Consider the following 26,511-nt stretch of genomic DNA (forward strand, 5'->3'; position numbering starts at 1 on the left):
TTGCATTTTCATTTCTTACTGTCTAAAAGAAATCAATATCTATGTACGTAGAAGAACAGGAAGAAATTCTTTAACAGTTTTATCTAAGAAATTAATCCATGTTTTTGCAGTCCTTAAAAATTTCAATTACAGTGTACTAGATTCCTTAATTAGTTAACTATGGGTTACAGCTTAACAGGTAATATTGAACTGCATGATTCACCAAATCACATATGCAAAGATAACTGCTTAGTTAAATTAAGATTTCCATATTAAATAACTTGGTTAAGAATAAGTTAAGCCTTTTTGTCGTCCATGCACCCTGTAGGGAAGCTGAAACATGAATCTTGGGAATGTATACAAAATTTCAAACAATATGCTGGTTGAAGTGAGAATAGGCAGGGAGAGAGGTTAGAGCTGGGTGAATAAAGAGTATTTAATATAGTTTTTACTACATTAAATGAATTCTATTGAAATCATGCAAAATACTTGCATTTCATATTTCCCTCCATTTTCCTTTAGAGGTGTATTGAATTGTTGAAACAGATGGCCCTGTAGGTGTTTAATTATCTTTATCCTGGCTTTATTTTCAAAATGAAAAAGAAATCTGAATAATTCTTGCAGACTTACTATAGTGGTTCCATCATTACCCTATCTGAATTCTTGCTACCAAAACTAGTTGAATTTTTGTTCACATATGTGTTTGTAATTCACACATTACTCTGAATCTCTTGTATTCTTAGATGTGCTAATTTTGGAATTACAGTATTCATTTTTTGTCATCATCATGAAACATGATAAAGTACAATAGTAACAAAAAAATATACTTGTTATTCAATAGAATCCAATATTATGAATATACTAATATTTCCTACAGTGAAATACTATAATTTGGCAGAAGTTGCTTGGTATCTGCATGGTATATTGTATTTTGTTGCAAGACAGAAGCCTCCAATAAATTTGAGAAACTATGTGTCTGTAGAGATAAGAGGACTTCTTAAAGACCAAACCAAAGGAAGGCTGCATAAGCTGCTTTTGTGGGAGAAGACATTTACTTGACATCACTGGATGTCTGAAATACCATGAGTCCTTAGTAAAATTTTGTTTTTTCTAAGGACTTGGCAAATCTAGAGGAGAAGGACCTCCTCTAGAGAAGGAGAAGGAGAGGAAACGTGTTAATGTTTCAGTCATCAGGAAAAACTACAATTCAGAGTTGGAATCAGGCACATCAAAATCCAGATTTAATTTTTTCCTAGTATTCACAAAAAATACAGTTGTTACTGCCCACTCTTCATGTGATGGTTGTTGGTATTGCTTGTTTACATAAGCATTCTCCTGATACTTGCCTTACAACTTACTAAATTACTGGTTTTTCTTGGAGAAGCAAGGCAGTGCAGTGTCATCAGTACTATTCCAGCTTAATTTGTGATGCAAAATACTGAAATTATGAACACACACCTGAGACTGCATGAGCTACAGATTCTACAGAAGCAGCTAAGGAAAAGGTCACTCTGGATCTTGAGTTTTGATGCTTGGTTTATAGTTTCTGACTTGTGCTATTTCAGCATTCTTTCAAACTGTGGGTTCATTTCTGTAGAGGAAAGGTTATTCCCTAGTAATGAATGAACTCTCAGCTTTATGTAAGTATATTTCACTTCTGCATGAAATTTTGCTAGAGAATGTGAATATTTAGCATGTAATTGGTAATATGCTCATGAAATAATTGAGTGGCAAACAAAAACAGAATCACAAACACTACAGCTGTGTTCAATTATACTTAATGTCCTATACAAGCAGAAAGAATGAACTGTGTTTATTTTCCAAACAATGAAATTTCTAGTTTAGTTTTCAATGTAATTTTTTTTTAGGAAGTAAATTAAGTTTCATACTTTGGATAAAATTATGTTTTGCAATTCTGATGCTACAAAGCTAATTTACGGAGTTGAAAAACTGTGTTGAGTTCATAGAAATCAATTTTATAGTGGTATTAAATTATTTTTTCCTTTGGTTGCTGGCTAGTAGAATATGCTGGAAACCATAGTAACAAAAAGTGCTACCATGGTTGCCCCAGAGTCATGTTAAAATGAGCAAGCTATGTTTGTCTTGATTAATGTAATAAAAAGAGAGAAAACGAGAAGGAGAGGGAAAAAGGGAGAGAATAAGATTAATGACCTGTAGAACAGAAACAGCAAATATACAGTCAGAGATGTATCTATGGATAAGTGATCCTGGAATGTCTGGTACTATTGCATCATGAATCTGAAGGTGTTAAGCTGTAAAGCTTTAAAGAGTAAAGGAGATACATTAGTTCAATGGTTTGTCTTTAAATTATTTCCTTCCATGTCTGTATTTTGCAGGTTTACATTAGGATAAAGGATGATGAATGGAATGTTTATCGAAGATATGCGGAGTTCAGAAGCTTGCATCATAAATTACAGAATAAATACCAGCAAGTGAGGACTTTTAACTTTCCACCAAAAAAGGCCATTGGAAACAAGGTACTTAAAAAACCTCATAGTATCAGTAAGAGATGGGGGAGAAAACCTTTCCTATCCACACACACACAAAAAGAGGTGACTATCATAAATATTTTTTACACCTGCTAGACAGAACCTGCTATTTTTATACAGACTTTGCCCTCATCAGCTGCAGATTCACTGATAATATAGTTAATGCATTGATTTTTCCACTCACTGAAAAGAAAACTGTTTTTATTAAATGAAGTATTGATGACATACATGGTAGACAAGTGCACAAACCCCCCAAAACTCTACTGGACAGCTGTGTATGAAATATGTAATCTCTACTCTTTTCTTTTCAATAAATGCCAGCAATTAACACTGGTCAGTAATTCATTAAATATTTCTTTAAATTTTAAAAAGTATCAGTCTAAATTCCTTAAATTTCTTGTGCTGTTCACCAGTTGTTTTAAGTTCATTGAACCAGCTTTTTAGAGGCATTTGGGTGCTTAATTCCCATAATCCATGTCTTTGTCTTAGCTCTCCCATTTTAAAATGGGAATTTCTGTGTTTTCCTATCATATACGGATTTTGCAACAAATACAGCAAATATTGTAGTAGGTATGTAGTAAATACATAGTATCATGTAGTTTAAGCCTTAATCACCAAAACTTTAAAATGTTCAAGAGCTTAAATACACATTGCAATATACATCACAAATGCAGTAAGGATTGAGAAGAGACCTAATCGAAGTAATTTTTCTTTACAGTGTAGGAATGATCTGAAAAATGTATTTAACTATCACAAAATCATGCTTATGAATGAAAATGTCTATACTAAACCACTGGGTGCTTAAATCAGCATTCCTAATGTTAATCAAATTTGTTAGCTTTTATATGGGATTTCCTCCTTTTTACTTTTTTTTTTGCCTTAGTATCACTGAGTTCTTGTATCAAATATCTAAGAAGCACCAACCATAGTGATCATTGTAGTCATCAAAAGAAAGCTGACATAATGACTAAAATACTCAAAGATCTTCATGACATTTTATTTGGCCTAAGACCACATTGATACATGTATCAGTAAAATGCCAGAATCATTCTCATTGTATCTGTTGCAATTTTGTCTATGATAGAAAAAATCATCATTGCTAATTCGCATGAAGTAATAAAAAATTTTAAAAAAAGAAGAAAAAATAATATTTATAAATTCCTTAATGGCATTCAGATGTCAGTGAATGTGGATTGTGAATGTTTAAAGGTAGTAACTCTGATCTGACTTCAAATGATTTCCCAAGTGTCCCATAAAAATGAGTTGGTAAGCTTGGCACATGTGATATGAAATGAGTAGTAATACACATAATCTGGAATAAGTGGTGCTGATATAAATATATATGGAATTTATCAATAAAATCTGTAGGTCTGTGTGCTTGGCATAATGTCCAGAGTTAATGTAGTTGTTCATTGCTTACTAACCTAGAAGATGAAAGTACTTATGTGAGCTTTTCTGCTTTTTTTCATATATTAGAAGATCATGCATTTTTCATTTCATTTTTAGTGGATAGTTTTGTAATAGAAACAATGTATTTTCTTTTTTGTTACATAACTAATTCTCCTTTTTTGAAGTGATGGAGTATCAGCCACTTCAGTAAATTATGAAAGCCTTCTTGTAAGCTTTTTTTAATACTCTTTCATCCTTAATTACTTTAAATACTAATTGAATTACAACTTCGGTTGCACAATTGATGTATACAAAATTATCAGTTGAGCACCTCATTAAAAAATTTGCATCGCTTATTCTTTCAGTGCTTTAGCTTTGAGCCAAAATTCTACCTTAATCATGCATAAACAAACAATCAGTTTCCTGTCATATTAGATCTCAGAAAAAGTATCTTTTCTTTACAGTAAGAAATGGGTGCTATCCATTGCACTCCTGAAAGACTCCTATGATGAGACATAAGCCAGTTGTGTAATTGGAACTGATTAGTAATTATACTTCTGGCTACCTGCTGTAAATAGCTTGCAAGTCACAAAGTGGCGCTTTCATATCAGCTTTGCAAGAGCTTACCTCAGTTTATCACACAAGAGCTTATTTCCACAGCACATTGTGTAGGCAAATTTTTGTCCTATTATAGTGGTGCTATTTTCTGTACCATGTCATAGTATGTATTGCATTTAGAAATATTGCATGGTTTTGTGCAGTATGGTGGATCATGCTTCAGGAACAATTACCCTATAGATCCAGCAGAACTAGTAGCCCCTTGGAACACATTGCACTGTGTGACTGACTGAGACAGGTTAATGGCCTTGAGATGGCCCTCCTTTCTATGACAGAGCAAGTTGAAGTAAATAGAAGGTTTAAAAATTCAGTGTAAAATTAATTAATTCATGTGGGAATATCTGTCTTAGAATTCTGTAGAACTTTCAGTTTAGGATGAGGGATTTGTGCAGGATGTTATACATGCAAATGTTTGGTAATAAGCATTAGAAGAGAGATTGTCAATACTACTTTTTCCAATACTGCTTTTTTAACTTTAGTGGCTACCAAAGCATGTTCCCTGTTAGATAAGCTGTTAGATTTCGATGGAAAATTTTTCTCTCTGATATTAGTTACACTGTTTTTAATAGAATTGCAGCTGTCTTCTCATTTCTAGATTAATCAATACAATCTTAAATTAGTGTCTAAAGAACAGTTTCAGTAGCTAAATTCTGCTAACAAAAGTATCTCTATTCAGTTTATGTCAATCTATGGTTTTCATATCCTTTACAAATCCTCAGTGTTATTAGATGCCCAAATAACATATCGGTAAAACATAGTCCTCCATGTGGAAATGGCTAAAAATGACTGTTTTACAGGTTTTGGAAAATGGTGTTGTGTGCTTTTATATCCTTCAGGTCTGTACCTGAATGATGTTATTCATTGCATATCTTCAATACACTGTGTTTGGTACTGTGAGGCTAATGAAGGTGATAAGCTTATTCTAAATGTTAGTGGCATTGAAAGAGGGTTTTGCTGTAATTGATACCTCCCTTGATACCAGCACTAAATTTGGTGTTCAGTTATGCGTCTCAGATTGAGGGAACCTCCAAGACCACAAGAGGACACTATGTTCTACAGAATGACCTAGAACCACTACTGCAGAGTCACAAAATGCTATCCACTGTTTTGCTATTGCAAAATATTGGAGCTCTGAGGAGGGAACTTGACTAGAAGAGAGTAATGTAGAAAAAACTATGGAGATCTATTAAGTTTCATGCATAATTTTCCTGCTTATTGCAATAGCAATCAGGGAGATCAGGTTCAAATGCAAAGTTGCAGAGTTTGACACAGGCAAAATGCAAAAAGAAAGCAGAATTTCAGCTGAATGAGGATTTTAAAAGATGAGAAAATCAAGTATTTATTATTGCGTATATATTGTCATCAAGTAGCAGTGAAATGTGAAAATATTTAACAATTGTAAAACAATAGATTAAGAATTGAGTATTTATATTAATTCTAATTATTAAGTTTTTAATGTATTTTTGCCTTTCACTTGTTTGCCTTAAGTTGGGACAACTTACCTTAACAGTTCATGTTCATGATCTTTCAACAAATTATGTATGTAGCATTAGAAACTGCTTTAATGCTTGAGGAAACATAAATTTAATAGACAGAAAACCAATTAGTAGAAAATTAACAGAGAAGAGGAAAGAATACTGCTTTGGACAAGTAACCTTTTTTCAATTACAAAGAGTGTGTATTTGCCTTTCAGGTTGGTAACCTTATTTTCAGTGTTACCAGTTTAAACATTTGAATATAGTAAGTTAGAACTAATGTAAAGCCATGAAAAGAATAATTTGATTTATAAATGTTGCTTTGAATCAAGTCAGAAAGATAATTTAATTACTGAAGGAAAATACAACAATAATGCTTGCAAGACTCCATGTATTAAGTTTCATATATACTAGTCCCCATGCTGTATATTTTCTACTAATGATCTTTCAGTGCTAGTAGCAAATAGTTGTCAAAATGTTTATAAGTAGTCCTTGCAAGAACAAGTGTTCTTCCTTCACTTTATTGATGTTTTGTTTGAGTGAAAACAAGAAACGTATTTGTTCTCTTTTGTTGTGTGTATAAGAGAAATGTCATATACTCATCTATTCTTTACTTCTTTTTTAAAGTGCAGCTCATTTTATTTAAAACTTACAAATTTGAACTGTATTTTTACCACTTGAACTGCTTGTTTTTAATTTTAAAACATGCTCCCTGTGTATCAGCTTGGTTTGTGGTTTGCTTAGTATTTTATATGTAGGTGTATATAACAACGCTTGTAATTTCAAACTATGTTTTTCTTGCATGAAATAGATTTTTGCCTTTTAGCTAGCCTTCAGGTACTTTGGATCTTTTGAATTCATACTTCCATTATCACAGTTTAAGTCTTTGTGACTACTGCCTTCCTGTGACTACTGTCTGGTTCCTAATGTCCAAAGGACTGGTTTGGTTCCGTAAGCCAGCACACTTTAGGTCTAGAGTGTGCTGAGTTGTGTGACGCTCATGAGGAGAAGCTTCATACAATCATAATACTTGATTGCAAAGGGATCCCTGTATACTTTTGCATAGAAGTATAGCTTAATTTTTTTCATTTAAGATGAGCCCTTACATTTAGCTTCTGAACCTTTGTTGGTGCTGTGTTGGCGTCTCACTTCTTGAAATGTTGCTTTCAGATGGTTAAGTAATAATACGTGAGTATTTACTGGACCTGTTATTCCAATTTTTTGAATATTGCAATGTCCTTAAAATCTCAGTTGCTACTTCTGCATTGGGCAGATTATAACACTTAAAGAATGGATTTTAGTAACTGAGTAAACATCTAATTAAGTATCTTCTTACAAGGGTATTGTCCCAATAGAGGACATATCAACATAAAAATGGTTCTTTGCTTCCACTGAAGATGTGAATTCAGTGATTGTCTCAGTGTGTAGAAATTGAATAAGGTAGCTTTCCACTGAGTGTGAACTTGACTGCATGATATCCTTTGCTTTCCTTTAAAACATCGGATACCCCATATGGAAAGAATACACAGCACTTTTCTGAGATTAGAAGAGAGTGACTTTGCCATGACTCCTCAACTGCATAGGAGGAACAATACAGAAATCTAAAATATGTTTTCTGTCTAGGAGAAAATGTTGAGAGCAACATTATCAGTTTTAGCCCATGCAACTGAAGTCTGTGAGCTGTTTCTCTAGCCATAGCTTGTTTCATGCCCAAATGTTAGTTCAATAAAGTAAATGTCCCTCTCACCTATCAGCGACTAAGCTAAATTGTAGATTACTTTGTGTATGTAATTATTTTTAAGAGTTTGTAAATATTATGTGTATGTATCTTAAAAGATATCTATCTGTATATACATACATATATACACATGTGTACACATATGACAACATCAAAGACAGCATTTAGGATATATATGAAGTTGGCTTCTGGAATGTATCTTGTAATTCTGCAAGTTCTGTTCACCAGGGACTTTATCTTTCTCCCATTTATGTCAGTGGAAATCCTGCCTTTGCACTAACAGTGCAGATGGCTTCAATTTTTTTTTTTTTTCCTGCCAGCATAGCTACTTTTTTATCAGTGTTTGGTCTATTTGCTTGTTGCTGAAGATAGTGAAGAGTTTAAGACAGTCTGCAGGATAACTATTTTAGGATTAAAAGGTATAGAACGTAAAGATTTTATTGCAAGTAAAAGAAAACAGAATATAGCTTGTGTCTTATAATATTTATTGTTTTTTAAAAGTTTATCAAGTAAAGAGTTGTCTGGCTGTGTGTGTGTGTGTATGTATGTATGTATGTGAAGTAATTTGAGGCCATTCAAATTAGAGTTTAAATTTTAATATTTTTGCTCATAAGGGTTTCACATTATGCTGTTGATGCGTAACCCTTGTTATGTATTTCCTTACTGTTAAAAGTTGATCTGCCATTTTGGGCCAGCAGGACCTGTCTATTCAGAGACAGGTACCCTTTTAAAGCTGTTTTGTAGACCTGGCGATGGAAGTACTAAACTCCCCTTGGAAAGGGGTAAGAGGAGGAGGAGGAGCATGAGAGGAATAAGGTTTTTTTAAGGAAGCCCCCCCTTGAGTTTGGCAGAAAGAAGCAAGGGAAAAAGCTGCAAGGCTTTTCATCATGCATAGGTCAAGGAAGCAGTACTGTCCTGTATTACATTTCAGAGTTTGTGGTTGAGTGGTAAGCTGCCCTTGAGGTTCCCCTGAGGGGAACCTTTCTGAGTTGGGGACGGAGGTCACCAGACCAGTGCATTTCTGTGAAGATTCCAGTACTGGATCCTCTGCTTCCTCTTTTTCACTTGTTTTCTACTGTCTCTGTTGCATGAGGTGCTCATATATCTGCTAGTATCTAAGATCCAGTTCTGGTGTTTAAGCTTTTCTTGGTAACTTTTGTGGAAGTATTTTTCTGTGGGAAAGAGGGGGGTAACTGCTATTGGGTTGGGCTGAGGACAGAGATGAATGATTTTATGAGATAGCTGTTTGGGAAAAAACCCTACTTGTTTTGCTAGTAATTTTCAGAGAACATGATGCCACATAATTTTCTTTTAAGGTTATTAACATATTCAGTAGAGCTATTTCTGCCTCCTCAAGACAAGACCTGTGTGTTTGCCATAATCAGTCACATTTACAACACAGAATATGAGTTCAAAATTCAGTGTTTATTGTCCTATGCTCACTACATTACACAGTACATTGCATAGTTCATATACATACATTAACACAGTATGTATTTTGCTATCGTGATCCAGTGAAACTGAGATACTGTTGAGTCACAGATGAGCATTCAGGACTGACAGAAAGCAGGAATGAAACTTCCTGCATCTTTCAGATCTGGAGAACGCCCTGTGTTCATATTTTTCCAACTTCGCTACTATTCCAATAAATGTGCTAGACCATCACATTAATAAAAACACTACCAGTAATTCTAGACTGACATGGGAAATCATGTTCATGGTTTAAAGGAATTAATTCACGAGTTGCATGCATATGTCCAATCTACATTTTATTGCCATGATAGCATATGTGAGTGTAATAGTTAATGTACTGGCAGCGTTTGAAATACGTATTTTAAAATAGGAAGCGTACCAATTCCTGTTTAACTAGTACATAAACAATAACAGAAGAAATATAGAATGCTTGAAAGAGGATGATTCAGAATCTTAGGGACGGAAGTAATTTCATTCCAGGCTTGGGTGTTTTTGTGTCCTGATTCAGCAAAGCACTTCAGGAGTTCCTAAAATTTAAGCATGTGTTTGACTTGCATTAAAATCAGAAGTCCAGATATATGTGCTTTTGTACTTTATGGGGTTTAGAGCTCAAAGAAACTATCCTTCATCAAATTAGTTTGTCAAAGTCATACTGTTGTAGGGAGCTGTGATTTAGAAAGCAGAGAAGAAAGCAAAACTTCTAGCTAATGCCTTTGGGGCAGTGGGCTAAATAATATTTCTTAGTACGAAGCTTTGATATCCAATGTCTTCAAGTAGAATTAGTAGAAAATTATGACTCTCTGATGTTTCAGAAACAGAATACATTTATTAAAGGAGAAAAGCTTTGGAAATATAAATCCTTAAGTTATATATTAAAAATGTGAAGTTAAGGATTGCTTTCATTAATGCTTACTTAATTTGACTTTTTGGATGATGTAATATAGATGCTTAAATTCTATGTTATTCTTGATTTTTGAAGCGAATAGATTTTAATTTTCAACCCTCTTAGTGAACTTAACTAGTATATTGAGTTATTTTCATATACTATTTTGCCTTGTGGGTTTTAGGAAAAACCGTAGCTAATATAAATTTGACAGACATGCTTGTGCTGTAGTGTGGTTAAAAAGAAAAGGAAGGGATCCATTTGTGTTGTGTTCAGATTGGGAAAGGAACTCAAATTAATCTCATATGTATAGCCATATGCATTAATTCCGTAACACTTTTTTTTTATGGCATTCTAAGCCATACAAGAAACTGGAAATTTTAATTCTCAAAGAAGTATGAGCTTTAAATAGCCACTGAGATTAAATTAGCACAATCTAGTTTTCAAATAGGTAACTTAATTGAAGTACTGTACAGATAGAAATAAAAATAATTTCACACTTGGCATAATTATTCAGATTTCTAGTCACAGCACACCTCTTTTCTGTCACTGTCACCTGCACGCTAAGGGGGACTACAGAGTATTTCAGATTTTGAATCCAGATCCTTTGGATTTTATACTGGAAAAGACTGCAGTTGATGTTTTATGTATACAGCACTTAGAAAAGAGCATTCAGTTCTTCTTCATTTCCATTTTTTTGTCATATCACTATCTCAGAGAAGAGAAATAAGTCAGTAGGAAATGGTTGGCTTTTCTATTACAAATACTTTACAGCAAACATTTCATCTTCAAGTTCTGTGGTATGAAATGTCTGGGTTACCTGAAACTCAGCATGAAGGTTAAAGCTAGCACAGTGCAGAGTAGTGTATTTAATTTTCGGTGGTTTAATTTAAAAGGTAAACACTTTGCCAACTTGTACTTCTCCATCTCTTTCAGAATGTCTCACTGAATTAATGTGTTCATTTGGTGCTTAAGTGTAACATTTCATGAAAATAGTGAATTGAGTCTTTTATTTTTCAAGTTACGAAAATTTGCTATTAATTGCTGTTGAATTTTAGGAAGAAGGAACACAGAATATTTAAGGTCTACAAAACAAAATTTTGCCTGTCAAGAGGTGTTTTTATTTTTTCCTGTTTTGTAATCCTATAGTTAAGAGAAGCAATTTATTCTAACATATTATTGAAGATAGAGCCCATAGAAACAGTTCAGATGGTGTTGCTTTACATCATGACGTTATGGGGGAAAAACAGGAAGTAATGTAATTTACATGCTGCTTGGACAACTGCTAGATAAAAATATTGCAGTTTTATAACAACTCATGCACTATTTAGGTATTCTAGTAGCCTCCTGGTATAAAATGAAAATATAAAAATAATTTTCTAAATGTATTTCTTATTGTGATGGTGATGCTAAATTACCAAGTTACTTGAATTAATAAATTTCCTTTCAAAGAGAGCTTAGCAGGGACACCTGATTACAGAAATAAAACTAAAATCTCCTTTTTCTGAATCTGAAATTTTATCCACATTTTTCTGTCTTTCTGTACCTATCGATATGCTTGATTTTACACCCCTCCCCCCCCGAAATGTATTGTTTTATAAATATCAGCAAATTCTAACCTTAATTGCTCTACAGTTTTTTTGGTGATTGCTAGTACTAAACATATTCAACATAACATACATAACATACAACATAATACAACATAACAATAACATTAATTTTTTAAAAAGTGGAGAAAACTAACTATTGAATATTTCGGATCATGTGAAATGCTGGAGACACTTCCTGCATGAAAAATCTGATTTTCCTCATTGTACCATGTAAAATATCTTTACATGAAGGCACTATAAATAATGGGCATTTGATATCAATATTCCTCATTCATTCAATTTTTATTTTATAAAATAGAATTGTCCTATCAGAGTGTATCTAAATAAAATTTCTATTAAAGGAGCATCTAATCTTTTGAGTGGGAATAAAGTTCAAAGACCATCTTGTATCCTGCTACTGTTTGGCAGTTGGGATGGTAAACTGCTGTATTAATGATTCTTTTTTTTTCCCCAAAAATCATACTTTTACTTGCTAGAGTTAAAGCATTTCAAATAAACCTATTTGGATACTGTCGGCCCACAGGTGTAGACAGACAGTAGCCAGAAGCTAGCAGCCTTCTTGCAGATCTCCTTTAGACGTCTTAGATGTTGCTGGTTTTCAGCAGACTGAGCAAGACTGCTGTAATCTTAGCCACATCTGTCAGGGGAGAGGTTAGCCAGAGGTTAGAGAGTGGAACTGGCCGTTGTATGGCTCCCTGGAACCATCCTCTTTCAGCTGTTCTGTGGCAGTCTGCACCCATCCATATTCTCTTAGTATCCCCGCTCCTGACTTGCTGGAATCATCCAACACAAGACAAGTGGCATAAGTTCTACTTGAAGGTTTTTACTGGGAAGGGAAAATATTTATTGAAATGCGGTAGAGAAATGATTGTTACTGAACTTTGTGGAGAATTTTGAAAGCAATTTGTTTCACTTGCTGAGAGGGTAGAAGAGAAATTGTAGTTTTTCGTTAACCTGTTTGTGGGTTTGGCTCTTTGCAGTGTTTTTTTTTTTATTTTTTTAAATTAATTTGTTATTTTTAAGGGAAGGCATCACTGTAAGCTTGTATATATAGGCTTATACACTGTAAGCACTGTATGTACCATGTTTCTAAAGGGTTTTGGGATTTTTTTTTGTTGTTGTTGTTTTAAATTTAGAGTCTGTCTTTATTGGTCTTCAGGGTATTTTCAAACCCGATAAAAGAAAGAAATTAAGAAAGAAAACTGCAGTGTTGGGGGGGAAGCACTGAACTGAGACACATTTTAACTAATATTGTTGATAGTTATTACTGTAATATAGGCTAGTGAAAAAATGGATCTCTGTTTCATGAACCGCTGTGGTAGTTTCCAGAATCTTCTGAATAAAAATAAAGAGTAGGCTGGTAATACTTGGTCTGAGGAGAAAACAAAAATAGAATTTCCCTGTTCAATAGCCGAGCAAAAGATAAGCCCTAGGGGTCTTGCTATAGGCTGCAGTTTTCTATTGGTGCTTTTTAATGAACAGTGGATTCCTGACCAGTTGTCAAATTAACACATGGTTGGCATTTATGTCTTTAAATAACAAAATATTTAAATGACACTGGATTTTGTTAGCATAACATTACCAACTGAGTTCTTTCCCTAACAGTGACATTAAACACAACACTAAAAAGAGATCAGTTTTAGTTTTATTCTCAAGCTTTCTTTTTTTCTGTTGATACATTTATTCATTTTTAACACTTTTTCTCAAAGAGGGTTTTGAGACAGTTTAGCCTTTTGGATGGATGATATTGCTAGCTTGAATATGCCAGGTATCTTAAGAAACATACTTGGTTCCAGGATTCTGTAAATGTCTGAGCCAATTTAGAGAGGTACAAGACATAGTTTGAATGAGATTTATTACACGGGGGAAGAATTTATCAAAATGGGATTGTCTGTTGTTTTGATAGGGCCTGGGGACTACATGCTTTTATGTATCTGTTAACATGCTTGTGCTCTGGACTTGCTTAGAGGATTCTATACAGCGACATTGTATTCTAAGAAAGCACAGACAAAACCTTAGTATGACTATAAACCTTAGTAGCTATAATGCTGTGATATATAAACTACCCTCTTACTCAAAATAAAAGGTAAGACTTTTTTCAAAAATTAACATTTGAATAAAAACCATATTTGCATAGATTGAGCTTGCAGCACTTCTGGTTACCTGAGAAGGCTGGCACAGCTACCAAGCAACCATTTCCTTACTGAACAGTTAGGCTGTGCTGAGCAGCTCTGCGTAGTACTGCAGGAGATGCCTCAAGTCTCAAAAAAAGAGAAATGCTAATGAAAATGTTGCAGTTGTCCACATAAATTTGTGCTAGACTGAGGGCATTGACAGGACCATAGCTCACCCTTAGCATGTCTGCTGCTGGATGGTTTTGCAGCAATGCCTTTTTCAAATGACTTTATCTAAAAGCGTTACTTACTTTCTGTGGTATCACTGAAATGAACCCATAGTTGGAGATGCAAGTGCATCAACTATTTTAGTAGAGAAACACAGAGTAATAATTACAATTATGGAGTAAGCCTCTGTTTAGAGGAAGATAGATTTCTTTTCAAAACTGTCAGTTCCTTGATTTCTTCTTTGTATCTCATCCTCTTAAATTCCTGTTTGTTCCACTGAACAGTAAATGTACAAAAAAAATCTCACAGTGGGTTGGGAAAAATGGCAATTTCATGTATTGTATACCCTTGTTTTGTTGTATAACGTTAGCCTGATTCTGCCATACGGAAACTGGCAATACAAGTACGATAGAAATTTTAAGCTCATGTAGTTTCAATAATTTTGAGATTATTTTTGTATAGTATGGTAGTATTTGGTATATTTAGTATTGGAAACTGTACCTCCATAAAACTGTTTCATGATGCAGTGATTACTGAAGGACAGGCGTATTCAAGTCATGCTTTATTGTGACCTTTGCAAAGGTGTCGATTAGCCTGTAAAAATTAATACTTGCTATCTAACTATTTTTTAATCACAAAACAGTGAGAATGACTCAGCAATTGAATGTTTAATTAGCTCCCATTTCAGCTTCTCATTTCCATCTTCATTTTGAGGTTAACAGTTTGGTGTCTTGTAAATAGACAAAAACTGATATGATCATTTTGCTAAGACTGTTTGACCAAGATGGTGAAAAATATTAGGCTACACTGGAATAACCTGAGTTTATTTCTGCATTTGCAGGTTCATCTTTGAATAGCACTATTGTCAGCTTTATTTAGGATGGGATACATTGTGTGGTATCAGAGGCTGATACAGCTCTCATCAAAGTCCTAAAGCCATATTTACTTTTATTTTAATTGAGTTGGATTGAGCCCTGAGCTGTTTTGTTGTTTGGTTTTGTTTGTGGTTTTTTTTTTTTTCCCCAGTGCTAACAATAGGAGGTTAGTTAAATGATAAGTAATGGTTAGAAACATCAGAAGCAGTGCATTTTATGTTGATTGCAACAGCACCAAACTCAGAATATAAAAGTGTTTTATCTGTCCCTAAATCATGGCAGGTAACCATGGCAATCATACCATTTCCAACAGCTCATGGAAAATATTTGAAACATCTTAAGTGAGCTGTTCCATTAATAATGAAGAATATCAATGTTTTGCCATCTGTTACAGACTAACAGTGTATATGAAAGACCAGCAGTTGTGTGAAACAATTTAAACTGCAAGTTGGAATGAACTTGGCTTGTAATGAAAAATTGCAAAACAGCATACCATAAAATATGGTACGTCAGACTCTGCTTTTTAGTTTTATAGCTTAACATAATCTTCTAATATCTGTTGAGAGTGTATAAGATTTCCATTATGTATTCTCATTTTTAGAGATTTGTAATTTGACACTAGCATTTTGCTGTGGGCAGAAACTTGGCAAATTCTCAGTCAAAAAGAATTTCATAAAATATTTTGGGAGACATCAGTTTCAGATTAAAAATATTTTCCCAGATGTGTTTTGATGCTTCTGCAATCTGAAGTGGTTTTGCTTGTTAACTGAAATTTTGTGGACTCTTAATCAAAAGTATATGCTCTTGAACTGTGGGCTAGGAAATAACTTTGACAGTAGTTTGTGCAGAAACAGTAGGAGCTTTATTTTTCAGAAAATATGCCAGGTGAATGTTGGTTTGTTAAGTCCCAATTAAGAATTTGTTTACAATATAAGGTTACTCTGCATCAATTGGTGGTAAATGTGGCCAAGATGCCCTACAGATGTATATCAGAATCTGTCTGTATTTTTAATGTAACTGAGTCCCTCTCTATGTAGTACCCTTTCTTCTAACAGGGAAAGAGAGATTCTTAATTGTTGTGGTTTCACCCCAGCCAGCAACTGAGCCCCACCCAGCCGCTCGCTCACTTCCCCCCCCAGTGGGATAGGGGAGAGAACCGGAAGAGTAAAAGCGAGGAAAGTCATGGGCTCAGATAAAGACAGTTTCATAGGTAAAGCAAAAGCTGTGCACGCAAGCAAAGCAAAACAAGGAATTCATTCACTCCTTCCCATGGGCAGGCAGGTGTTCAGCCATCTCCAGGAAAGCAGGGCTCCATCACGCCTAACAGTTACTTGGGCAGACAAACGCCATCACTCCAAACGTCCCCCCTTCCTCTTTCATCCCCCAGCGTTACAGGCTGAGCATGACACCATATGGTGTGGGATATCCCTTTGGGCAGTTGGGGTCAGCTGTCCTGGCTGTGTCCCCTCCCAGCTTCTTGTGCCCCCCCAACCTCCTCGCTGGTGGGGTGGGGTGAGGAGCAGAAAAGGCCTTGATTCTGTGTAAGCACTGCTCAGCAGGAACTAAACCATCTCTGTGTTACCAACACTGTTTCCAGCACAGATCCAAAACATAGCCCCATACTAGCTACTATGAAGAAAATTGACTCTATCCCAACCAAAGCTAGCACATTAATCAATTAGGAAGGGCAATGGATTATAATTATAGGCAATGTATCCCTCCACATACTAGTTCCTTTTCTATGCACAAAATGCTTTCCTGGATTGTTAATCAGGTGGTGCTGAATATGTGAGGCTTTCTCTTTGGTCAGATTGGAGCTGCTTTTCATGTACAATAAGGTAATTTCAGCATCATTACAAAGAGTGGTAGTAGCTGTCCATAAATAATCCCTCACACTGAGGATATATGGCTCCAAAGAGTTTATCTTTTAAATGGACAAGAAATCTTGAATCTTGAAAGCAGAGCTCCTACCTTCTTTGAATACTCTTTTGCCCCCTGTAGTGCCATGGGATCAGGGATTAGACTTATCATAAATACAATAGGAGATGTTTTACAAGTAATAGTTAAATTTCTTCAAGTTTGGTAGGATCATGCAGTCTACCACTGGACCCAGTTAGAAGAACTGAAAGGGCCAGTTAGCCTTGCCTTTTGGTTTTAAAGTTAGTAAGATTGTAGCCAATTGTTCAAACACCTTCATGGAAAGATTTGTAGAAACAGCAACTAGGGCCCAACTCAGGAAAATGCTTAAAAACATGTGCTCCCAAATTGGCTATGGAAGGATCTAGTATGTATATAAAAATGGAGAAAAACTTAAACAGTCTATTTTTTCTGTAATAATTTCAAATTATATATAATTTGTGTCCTATAAGCAGTTACAGCCCTTGAAAGTATAGGAACCAGATATGTATAATGCTGGTTTTAGTGCCATTTTTGGTATGTGCTTCTGGGAGAAAAAAAATCAGTGTCACAATTATTCAAAATTTATTTTTATATCCAGATTTGAAATAACTTACTGGTTTTTGTCCAGAGTTCCTGCTAGTGCTGTTTTTTCAAAAAAGCAACATATGTAATAAAGACAGGTAAAATTCATAAAGCATTCCTGCAATTAAAAAGAGGCATTTATGAGGCAAAGAAAAGATCTTAATTGTGATTTGGATCCCAGCTGGTCAAATGATTGGCTTGATGATTCAAGACACAAGTTCTTTTTTCTTGTTAGAGGCAAGACCTGCTATTTATTCATCTTACCCATTCTGTTTCTTCTATACATTTTTCTTACCTGAATTTCAGAAAATACCTTTGATCTTTGTAATAATACCCATCCATATTTTTGGGCGCAGGTCTCCTTTTTCAGCAGGATCTCTCTTCAGTGAAATCTTGAAAGTGTGCATTTATTTAACACTGTTACTTTATCTTTCCATACATACATTTATCTTCCTAAAAATGAAACTATATAATCTAACCTATAATACTGTGAAAATGTTTGTTTCCACAGTACATTCATATCAAGCATACATAAATCCGTATATTGAATCTTAGGGGAAGATCTTTGCTGTTTCCTGTGTGACTAGATATGCAAGTGTAGATTTGAATTGACAGATACAATCTCATACAATCACCAAAGATATGTGCTAAAAGTATGGGTTTTTTCACTGATACAAATCCAAAGCAAAATCTTTCCCTTTACTTTTTGCTTATAAATAAAAATACTGTTTAGGAGTTGGAATATAAAATACTAACTAGATTTCAGTTGTAGATAATTGGGTCTAATGAAAAGAGGGTAACAGTTACCTTTTTATAATTTGAGACTGAAAAAATCGTCCAGGCTTTGAACCAATTGTGTTTTTCTATTACCAATTATTGTATTTACTATTTTGTGACAAAGCCTCTATTACTGCAACGACTTGGCAGTAACAACTGTGTGGTAAAAGAATTCCTGAGTAGCCGACCTGCTGTTGCAAAGTGCACGTTTAATGATGAAGTATAGACCTACAGCTGAATCGTTTTGACCTTGGTTTACATTACTTCTGGTAAGGACAATGGGCCTTAGTACATGGTACAGAATTTCATGGTAGATTGCTCAGTGTTTGTTTTAGAGATCAAATTTATATCAGGCTAAAAGAGCATTTTTAACTGTTTTCAGGCTGAGCTTAATTTCTGAGATTTTCTGTATTTTGCTTGAATAAATGGCAGAAAAATAGCTATATTATAAGCACTAATTTGATCAGCTGTAAACAGCAAAAATGCATCCCCCAAGCATGTTCTGGCAGTCTTAATTAGAAAACTCCTTTGTGCCATTATTATCTGTAGTTAATGAGATTCTTTACAATAACATAAGGGATAGAAGGTACCTACATTCAGCGTTTTGCTCCTGTGTTTCTAACAAAGTGGTCCTGCCTGTGAAAGAAGATGTATTTATTTAAATACATGTGCAGTACAGAAGATACTAAAAGAATGCAGCTTCTGCTGAAGAGCAAATTTTAACATAATTGAAATGATTTTACTGAAAATACTGTTGTTGAGGATTTGTGACCAAAAAAACTTAAGAACTGAAAAAGTGCTAATGATTGTGGTACTTTAAAAATGGAGATTTTCTTGGAAGCTTGAAAACATAATTGATAGAAGTGATGAAATTACAATCAAGGAAGTGTAGTGGGGGTGAGGCCAGTTCTTTGGAATGGCTCTAAGCTGAGGCTGTGTCTGCACTGGGAGCAGGCTTGTAGAGCAAAGCAATGCTTCTCCTTCCTCCATTATACACAGTCAAGTAAGACCGGGGGAGAGGATTACTCCATAATTGAAATGGTCTCACGTGCCAAACATCACCACTACTCATGTGGTTAAAGCTTTCAGAACCAAAGCTGTTCCACAAACTTTTTCTTCTTGTCTGAGATCTCCTATGTGCCACACTTTCTTGTCTTCTGCCTCACGCAGCTGGTGGTAGCAAGTGTCCCTACCAATGTGATGATGTGATACTTTAAATTCTTTGAGTGAAAAGATGGGAAGACAAGGTTGTTCCTTGAGCTAGTCAAAGAATGCAGAAGGAACAAAAATCTTAGTGAAAAGAGGAAAAATAATAAAATTAATGTTAGTCAATTAGTTAATTAGTATTGCACTACACTTTTATTTATTATTAGCATTCCATTTTATTCTAATATTATGTGTTGCCACGTATTAAAATTTTTGCTTTAACATTTCCCAACAGCTTGTATAGACTTCTGTTCCACATATTTGTCCAGACTTCGTCAGTGCAGCGGGACACGGAGCAAGCTGTTGCTCTGTTCCGTTTGAGTAGTAACTGTACTCAGTTGTGGAGTACTGGGTGAGTGACTCTGCAGAGTGGATTGCATGAACTGTCAACAATGCAGCTTTGTTTTTTAATAAAGTATCAGTTTCCAAGAGTTTTCAGACTTCACTTCTTCATTTATCAGTAAATCAGTTAACACTAGAATAACTTGCTACACAATTTGTGTGTGTAGTGTGTGTATGTTGCTGAAAAACAATGTGACTGATAAAAAAGAAATAGGAAACCATATAATACATAGGGTTTTTTATTTTCACACTGATCTTGATTATTACATGTACTAATATAAAACTGGAATGTGAAACAGGGCTGGACATCTGTGTAAGTTCATATCTAGAAAACAAAAAAAAATTAATCTGTATATATTTGGAATTTTGTGAACTTAATTAAACAACACAAGTGCTGCCGAAGTTTTTGAAGCCTGAGTAAGTATGAATGTCTTCAGCAATTCCAATTACATGTTATTAAGTAATCACATGCAAATAAAAGACGAGCAGAAAAGACTTCCTTAAATTATAAAAAGTGAGGCTATTTTTAGTATACAGGATTAGTTGCCAATATTTGCAAATGTACCTTACTTAACATTGGTTGATTTTTTTTTTTTTTTTAATTCTATGAATTTAAATTATTACTTTGAGAAATGTCATTCAGAATCCTTTCTCATTTTCTTATGTCTCCTAAAAATATTGCTGTTCCTGGTAACTTCTCCTAATGAGAGATAAGAACAGAACAAAATGTCAATAAAGGTTCTAGGAACTCTACAGGAGTCCTGAATTCGAAGGAGCATCCCTGCTTTGATGATGAGTTAGTCTGTTTTACCTAAGGAAGGAATAATCTTCAGATTTGCATCCCATGCATGGCAGCATGGCTTGAACCTTTTTAATACAATGAATTTATTCAGTGTTGTCAAATGTATTTATGGTGTTTTGTTGGTGGGTTGTCATTTTTTTGCAAGAAACAAGAATTTGTTTCAACGGCTTTTCTTAAACAGATAAATAATACAGGTTGGATAGACACATTTATAGATAGTAGTCTTCCTTTGAGAGCTGTAATTGTCTAATACTGGTTTTGGCTTCATGCCTAAAGAACATGCTCTGCCATTTAAACCAGGTGATCAGAATGCCTGCATTTCTGAGATAGAGCATACTGGCAGTAGCACAAGCCAGCCAGCACCTGATTTCATTGTAAACCTATTACAGTCTTATGTTAGTGTGAAATGTGTAGAGTTTATATTATAGTTCACTGTAATTGCGATCCCTCACAGGAAGAAGTTGAAGCTAGATGTAAGTTACAGGATGCATGGCGTTGTGCTGGTTGTTAGACTTTTAATTTGTACGTCCCTCAGCAGAATGTAGAGTTTATAGAATTATTTTATTTATTGGGGCCAATGTAGTATAAAATCCAGAGATCTAAAACACTGTAGGAACTTCCGTAAAACATTTTTATGAGAGTTGTGATATAGTCTTTAAAAAAGCAATCTACTGTATGAGAACTCCATCTCAAAATAATAATTTATTAACATAATAATAAAAAAGCTGGAGAAATATTAATCCATTCTGGAGTTCGTGCACCCAACACCTGAAAAGTATGAATTGTGAAGAAATTGTGGGAAGAAGTTGGTATTTCCTCCTGCGAAGACTGGTAATTCTGGATCTCAAAAAGAATTGCGTAAATTGTTATGCCACTGCCTCTATGCCGCTGTTATGCACTGCCTTTCTAAGACTGTAGTATTTTATGGAGATCTACTATTATGAAAGGAATTCTGGTCCATAGAAGAACCATTCTGCCAAGGAGAGAATTTGGCATCCTGTCAGTGGATGTTTTTGTGAAACAGGTTTTTATTAGGTTGCATGATTTTCCTTTATCTCTAAGGACAGAGTCAAGGGTTTTTTACATATTGCCAACATATTTCTATAGACATAATAAACATAGATCATCAAAAGATCAAATTTTATGCTTATTAGGACTGTATAGTTACATTATAGAATTGAAAAACATATTCTTTGCGCCATTTATATTTTTTCCTTTCTATTTTTAGGATGCAAAGTTTGTAGAAGAGCGACGCAAGCAGCTACAAAATTACCTAAGGAATGTAATGAACAAAATTATTCAAACTGTGCCAGAATTCACAGCCAATCCCAAAAAAGAGACCCTTACTCAGCTGATGCCCTTTTTTGTGTAAGTATCTGTCAAGTAGTCAAGAAAATATTAAGCTTTTTTCATCACAATTTAATTTAAAATATAAAATATGCCAACATCTCCAAAATCTTTAGAACAGTGGTTTTTTAAATAGAAGGCTCCTGTTCAAACTATAAGTGCTTTTGTTATATTTAAAGGAATATATGACATATGCAGTCATTTTTGTTTATTTAAATGGTGACTTTGACCAAAAATCACTGTGTAAAGCTTTCAAAAATATCTAAAGTGACCTCAAAACGTGCATCCATATGTACTCTTCAAACTTTAGGTGTTTTCAATTTCTCTTTTATTTGGTCTTTTTCATTTTTGTTTTTCTTTTGTTTATGTGGGGTTCGTATTTTGTTTTTAAATTCATTTAGGGGTATGAGCGTGGAGCACTATTAGGGTACTCTACTAAACAAATTAAAAAGTCAAGCTGTTGAACTCTTTCTAGCTGAACTTTGCAATCTGCTGACACATGTTCTGATTTCATTAATGTTAACATTGAATATGTCCAGAAATAGTTTAACACAGTCATCTGTTAAGAATCTCAAAACAAACCCTTTGATATATAATCATACAAGGGATATAATCTGTTAAAAATCTTTCCATTTTGCTGTAAATATCATTCTTTACAGTATTTGTAAATGATATTTAGAACTATTTAAGAAATAATATTAATGAAAATTTGTTTTTGAAAGTGTTGTTAACTTACTTCTTTCACTAATAATTTTTCAGTATAATAGTTTTTCAGTACTATACTTGTACAAATTATGTATAGACTGAATACACATTCATAGTAAGCCCTCATATTAAATTTGCTGTCCACAAGGCTCTGCACAGGGATTGTGCATCCATGCCTGTGAATCCGTGGATGGATCAATTTGTAGAATCAACACCAATTTAAAACTAATATGTTTCAGTAGAAGTGGACATACTTAGCTGTACTATTTGCATGGTCTTGTGCAGAGTTTCAGATTTTCAAGTTGAAACTTTATTTCAAGAAACCTGTATTTATTAGAAAATGTAATAGATAAATGGAAGAATGCCAAGATGTATTTTGTGGCATTCATGTTTTTTCAGTTTTTCCTGGATTTGAAAAAACAAAAATCAATTCAATGAGACATTTTGATGATGTTGTTATAAATGGCAAAATGATGTTTGTAGGGACAAATATCTCAAGACACTTACCTTTTTCTCCCTAAGAACCTATTTTGTAGAATTTGACTAAGGGCTGTAAAGATGGAAATAGTTTCAAGTACTTCCAGTACTCCCATACATGGCTTTTTGTGAAGTCATTTTAAAGAAGTTGTCCTTCATGTTGTACTTCATTTTGTTTTTTAAAGAAGAGGGAGGCAAATATGAAATACATTTGCAATTGAATTTTCAACTCAAATAATTTTTGCTTTTCCTGTCCAATTATATTTTATTTTAAATGTTTAGGTATAGCTTTGTGAAGTAGTGAACTGATAATTTCTTGTCAACTTCATTTCATAACTTGCTGCTTTAAATGTAGAGCAGGAAAATAAATTCTGAACAGTGTGCTATTTAAGGTCCCATCTTTTTTATTGGCTTGTTATAATTGATTATTCTGAGTTCCACACAGACAAGCAGTAATGCAGAATAACATCCATAAGTCGAGGCTAGCTAGTTTTCCTCCTCAACCAGTTTGCTTATGGAAGAAATTCAATTTCAAGCTTTGTGGGGTATAAGATATTTTAATAAATGATGATTATGGTTTCAGGTGTACATTGAGTTGCTGTAGTAATTATCATTACCTCAACAGTGCAAGCGGTCATAAAGATAGCGACACAACTAATATTAAAATACAACAAAAGTGGACAACAGTTTCAACCAGAAGCTATTAGATTAGGAAATACTGTGGCTACTCTAGTTAGGAATATTAATTTGAAGCTTTGGCCTTAATTGATGGAAAAGATATTCATAGTAGCAGTTCATTACTTTAACTGCAATGCATTATTTACATGCTTTAACCAAAATTATTTTGGGTTTGGATTTTTATTTAATTTCAATTATTTGAATTTCACATATTTTAAATAAATCTGTCATTAATTGTACAATTCAACAGTGTCCATACTGTGAGATTATAACTATGAGATAATACAGTAGTGATGTAAAAGCAATGATACTACCTTTCAGGTGTTTTTTTCATCTTAATACACTGTTGTTACAGAAATATTTTATTACACTATCTTTTTATTCTACTTTGAGAAATGACATTTCAAGAATAGTTTATTTATAATCTCTTAGCCACTTATGTTAAAAACAGGAAGGGAAAACAAATTTCCTCTTATTCCTCAGCCCTAAACAATTAACTTGCTTTCTGATAGTTTATGTCATCACTTTTATAAGTGTGTAAATAGAATTTAGATCTCATATTTTTGTTTATTAAAAACATGCCACGTATGAGGACCTGCACAGGAAAAGATTCAAAATCACAACCCCACGTAATGGGTTCTACCAATGATGCACAATTCAGAATAAACACCAGTACCCTATTCTGCTGATGTAAAAAAAAAAAACCAAGCCGAAACAAAAACCACAACAAAACAAACAAAAAACCCCAACCCTATTTCTTCTAATAAATGTAATGAGCTGAATGAGATAGATACAATTAATTTCACAGAAAGAGCAGTGTTTTATTGAGAAGACAGCATATTTAAGTAACCTGTTTTCTCAATATGGGTACAATTTAGTATGTGAAACATTGTGATACAAAATAAAGCAATTATGTCTAAGGAAAGAAATTTGTTCAAGGAGACTTGCTCAAGGAAATTTGCCAACACCATTTGTCAACAATTTGTAAACACCAATATGATGCACTGCATTGATGCTAACCTTTTTTGGGTATAGCTATATGATAGGTTTCAAAAAGGCTATGTTTATTTTTAGAGGTTTCTTTTTCATTTGGCAATTTCATAATTCTCAACACATCACATGAAGCAGTGGCCTTCAGGGGATTCAAGAATATTCTTTGATATCTGGACATTATGGCAAAAAGGTTCTGTTCATATATGTATCTGTGAATTACTTCCTTGGAGCTTTTTCTCAAATAATAGATGCGTCAGCATTCTCTCTTAGCTAGAGTAGATAGTTCTCCATGGGAATATTAGTGGGATTCTGGAAATGCTTAGCTGTTGAGCAAAATAACTATATACCTCATTTACAGCAGAGAAAGTGGGTTTTTAATGCATTTTTCTACTGAGATATCAGACTCTTCCTCTGCAGCTAGAGCAGTTGTATTAAATTAATATAAAGATCTTTCAAACAATGATAGAAGGAGCACATTTTAGAAAGTATCATCATTGCTAGGCTATCGTTTGCATTCTCAATGTCCTTTATTTTCTGAGAGTCATGACCTGGCACTGTTGGCGAGTAGGAAAAAGCATCTAAAAGAAAATGCATTTCAGTTCCACTTCATATTGCCAGCTTCTCCAGTATTGCCCTTCCTTAATGGATTTTGAGCTTTGTCAACAGGAGATCTTGAACAAGCTGGACTCTGTGAAGTGTTTATTACATTATTCAGTTGTAACCTTTGTACCGTACCTGCAATTCTTCTATTCTCTTAGGTTTAACAATATTTTGGTTTAATAATATTTTAATATAAAACACTGTAAATACATATAATAATTATGATATATTTAATTTGTATTTTATAGCACAAATGTGTGTATAGTTGCTGATTACATCTTTATTAATGAAAGAGTTAGCACTTACAAAACACTGAGATATTAGTCATAGGACTGTGCTGTAGAGAGTAGTGATACCTCAGTCTGGGAGAAAAAATTACAGTCTTAATATGCATAAAAAGTCCCTAGCGCATTAGATCTGTCTATTAGGAAGCAATGAAATATAAAATAAAAAAATAATTATCTGGTCTTAAAGAGTTTCTTCTCACTGCAAAATTAAATGGCCATACTTCGTGTGAAAATGAAAAATACCATAAAGGTTATGACTGATTAGGCATCCTACAGATAGAAATTACAAGGTCAGTTTTAATTAATCACTTTTAAGATCTGATGTAGATCCTAGAATATGATTATGGTGAACAGAAAATAAGATTAATGTCTCTAAGACTGAATCCACTGATTATTAAATGCTGGAAGGAATATTGCCTGAAATTTTTGTTGTCAGGTTGTTCCTTTGGGGATTTCTCCCTTCCAAATGCAGTGATTTCATACAATCAGGCACAGATCTGATGAGGCAAAACATTTTAATTGATCTGTATGAAATAGCCTGCCACTGTTATAAAGAAAGAAATTAATTTTATTTTGAAACTCGGATACAGTTAACAGTTTGCAGTAAAATAATGTGAATCAGTTCGCTAGCATTCCTCTTCATTATTGTATCAAATGCTAGTGGTTAATCATGGAAATGTAATTTGTTTTGATTCCTTATGCTGTGAACTGTCATTAATGTATTCTTTCTGTTGTCAATCTCTATCATTTGTAATCTCAGTTTGTATATTTTTCAATTTTAATGCTGCATTAGCTCAGTCACAGGTTTGGTCAAATAGTTTCCTTTATTGTCCACTTTCATGTCTTAATGTAAAAAAGAGATTCTGGCTCTGCTAATTTGTCTGTTTACATGCTGAATAACAAATTCTTTGTAATAATAAAATT

The 26,511-nt window shown here is 34.0% G+C and overlaps 1 protein-coding gene across 4 annotated transcripts in view; it reads left to right on the top strand.

Annotated features, from left to right (window-relative positions):
- Window positions 1-26,511, top strand: part of SNX29 (sorting nexin 29) — a 142,262-nt gene that overhangs the window by 87,033 nt on the left and 28,718 nt on the right. For 3 of the 4 annotated variants that reach the window (XR_012777580.1, XM_075514826.1, XM_075514828.1), the window contains 2 exons: window positions 2,337-2,477; window positions 21,729-21,868. Coding sequence is in view for 3 of the 4 variants with exons in the window: in XM_075514826.1 (XP_075370941.1) it covers window positions 2,337-2,477; window positions 21,729-21,868 (281 nt within the window). In the remaining variant the exon portion in view is untranslated. Of the gene's footprint in view, window positions 1-2,336; window positions 2,478-19,591; window positions 19,717-21,728; window positions 21,869-26,511 lie in introns of those variants that run through there. The other variant, XM_075514829.1, reaches the window with a different exon arrangement.

This window comes from Mycteria americana, chromosome 12, assembly GCF_035582795.1.
Source record: "Mycteria americana isolate JAX WOST 10 ecotype Jacksonville Zoo and Gardens chromosome 12, USCA_MyAme_1.0, whole genome shotgun sequence".
Lineage (NCBI taxonomy): Eukaryota > Metazoa > Chordata > Aves > Ciconiiformes > Ciconiidae > Mycteria > Mycteria americana.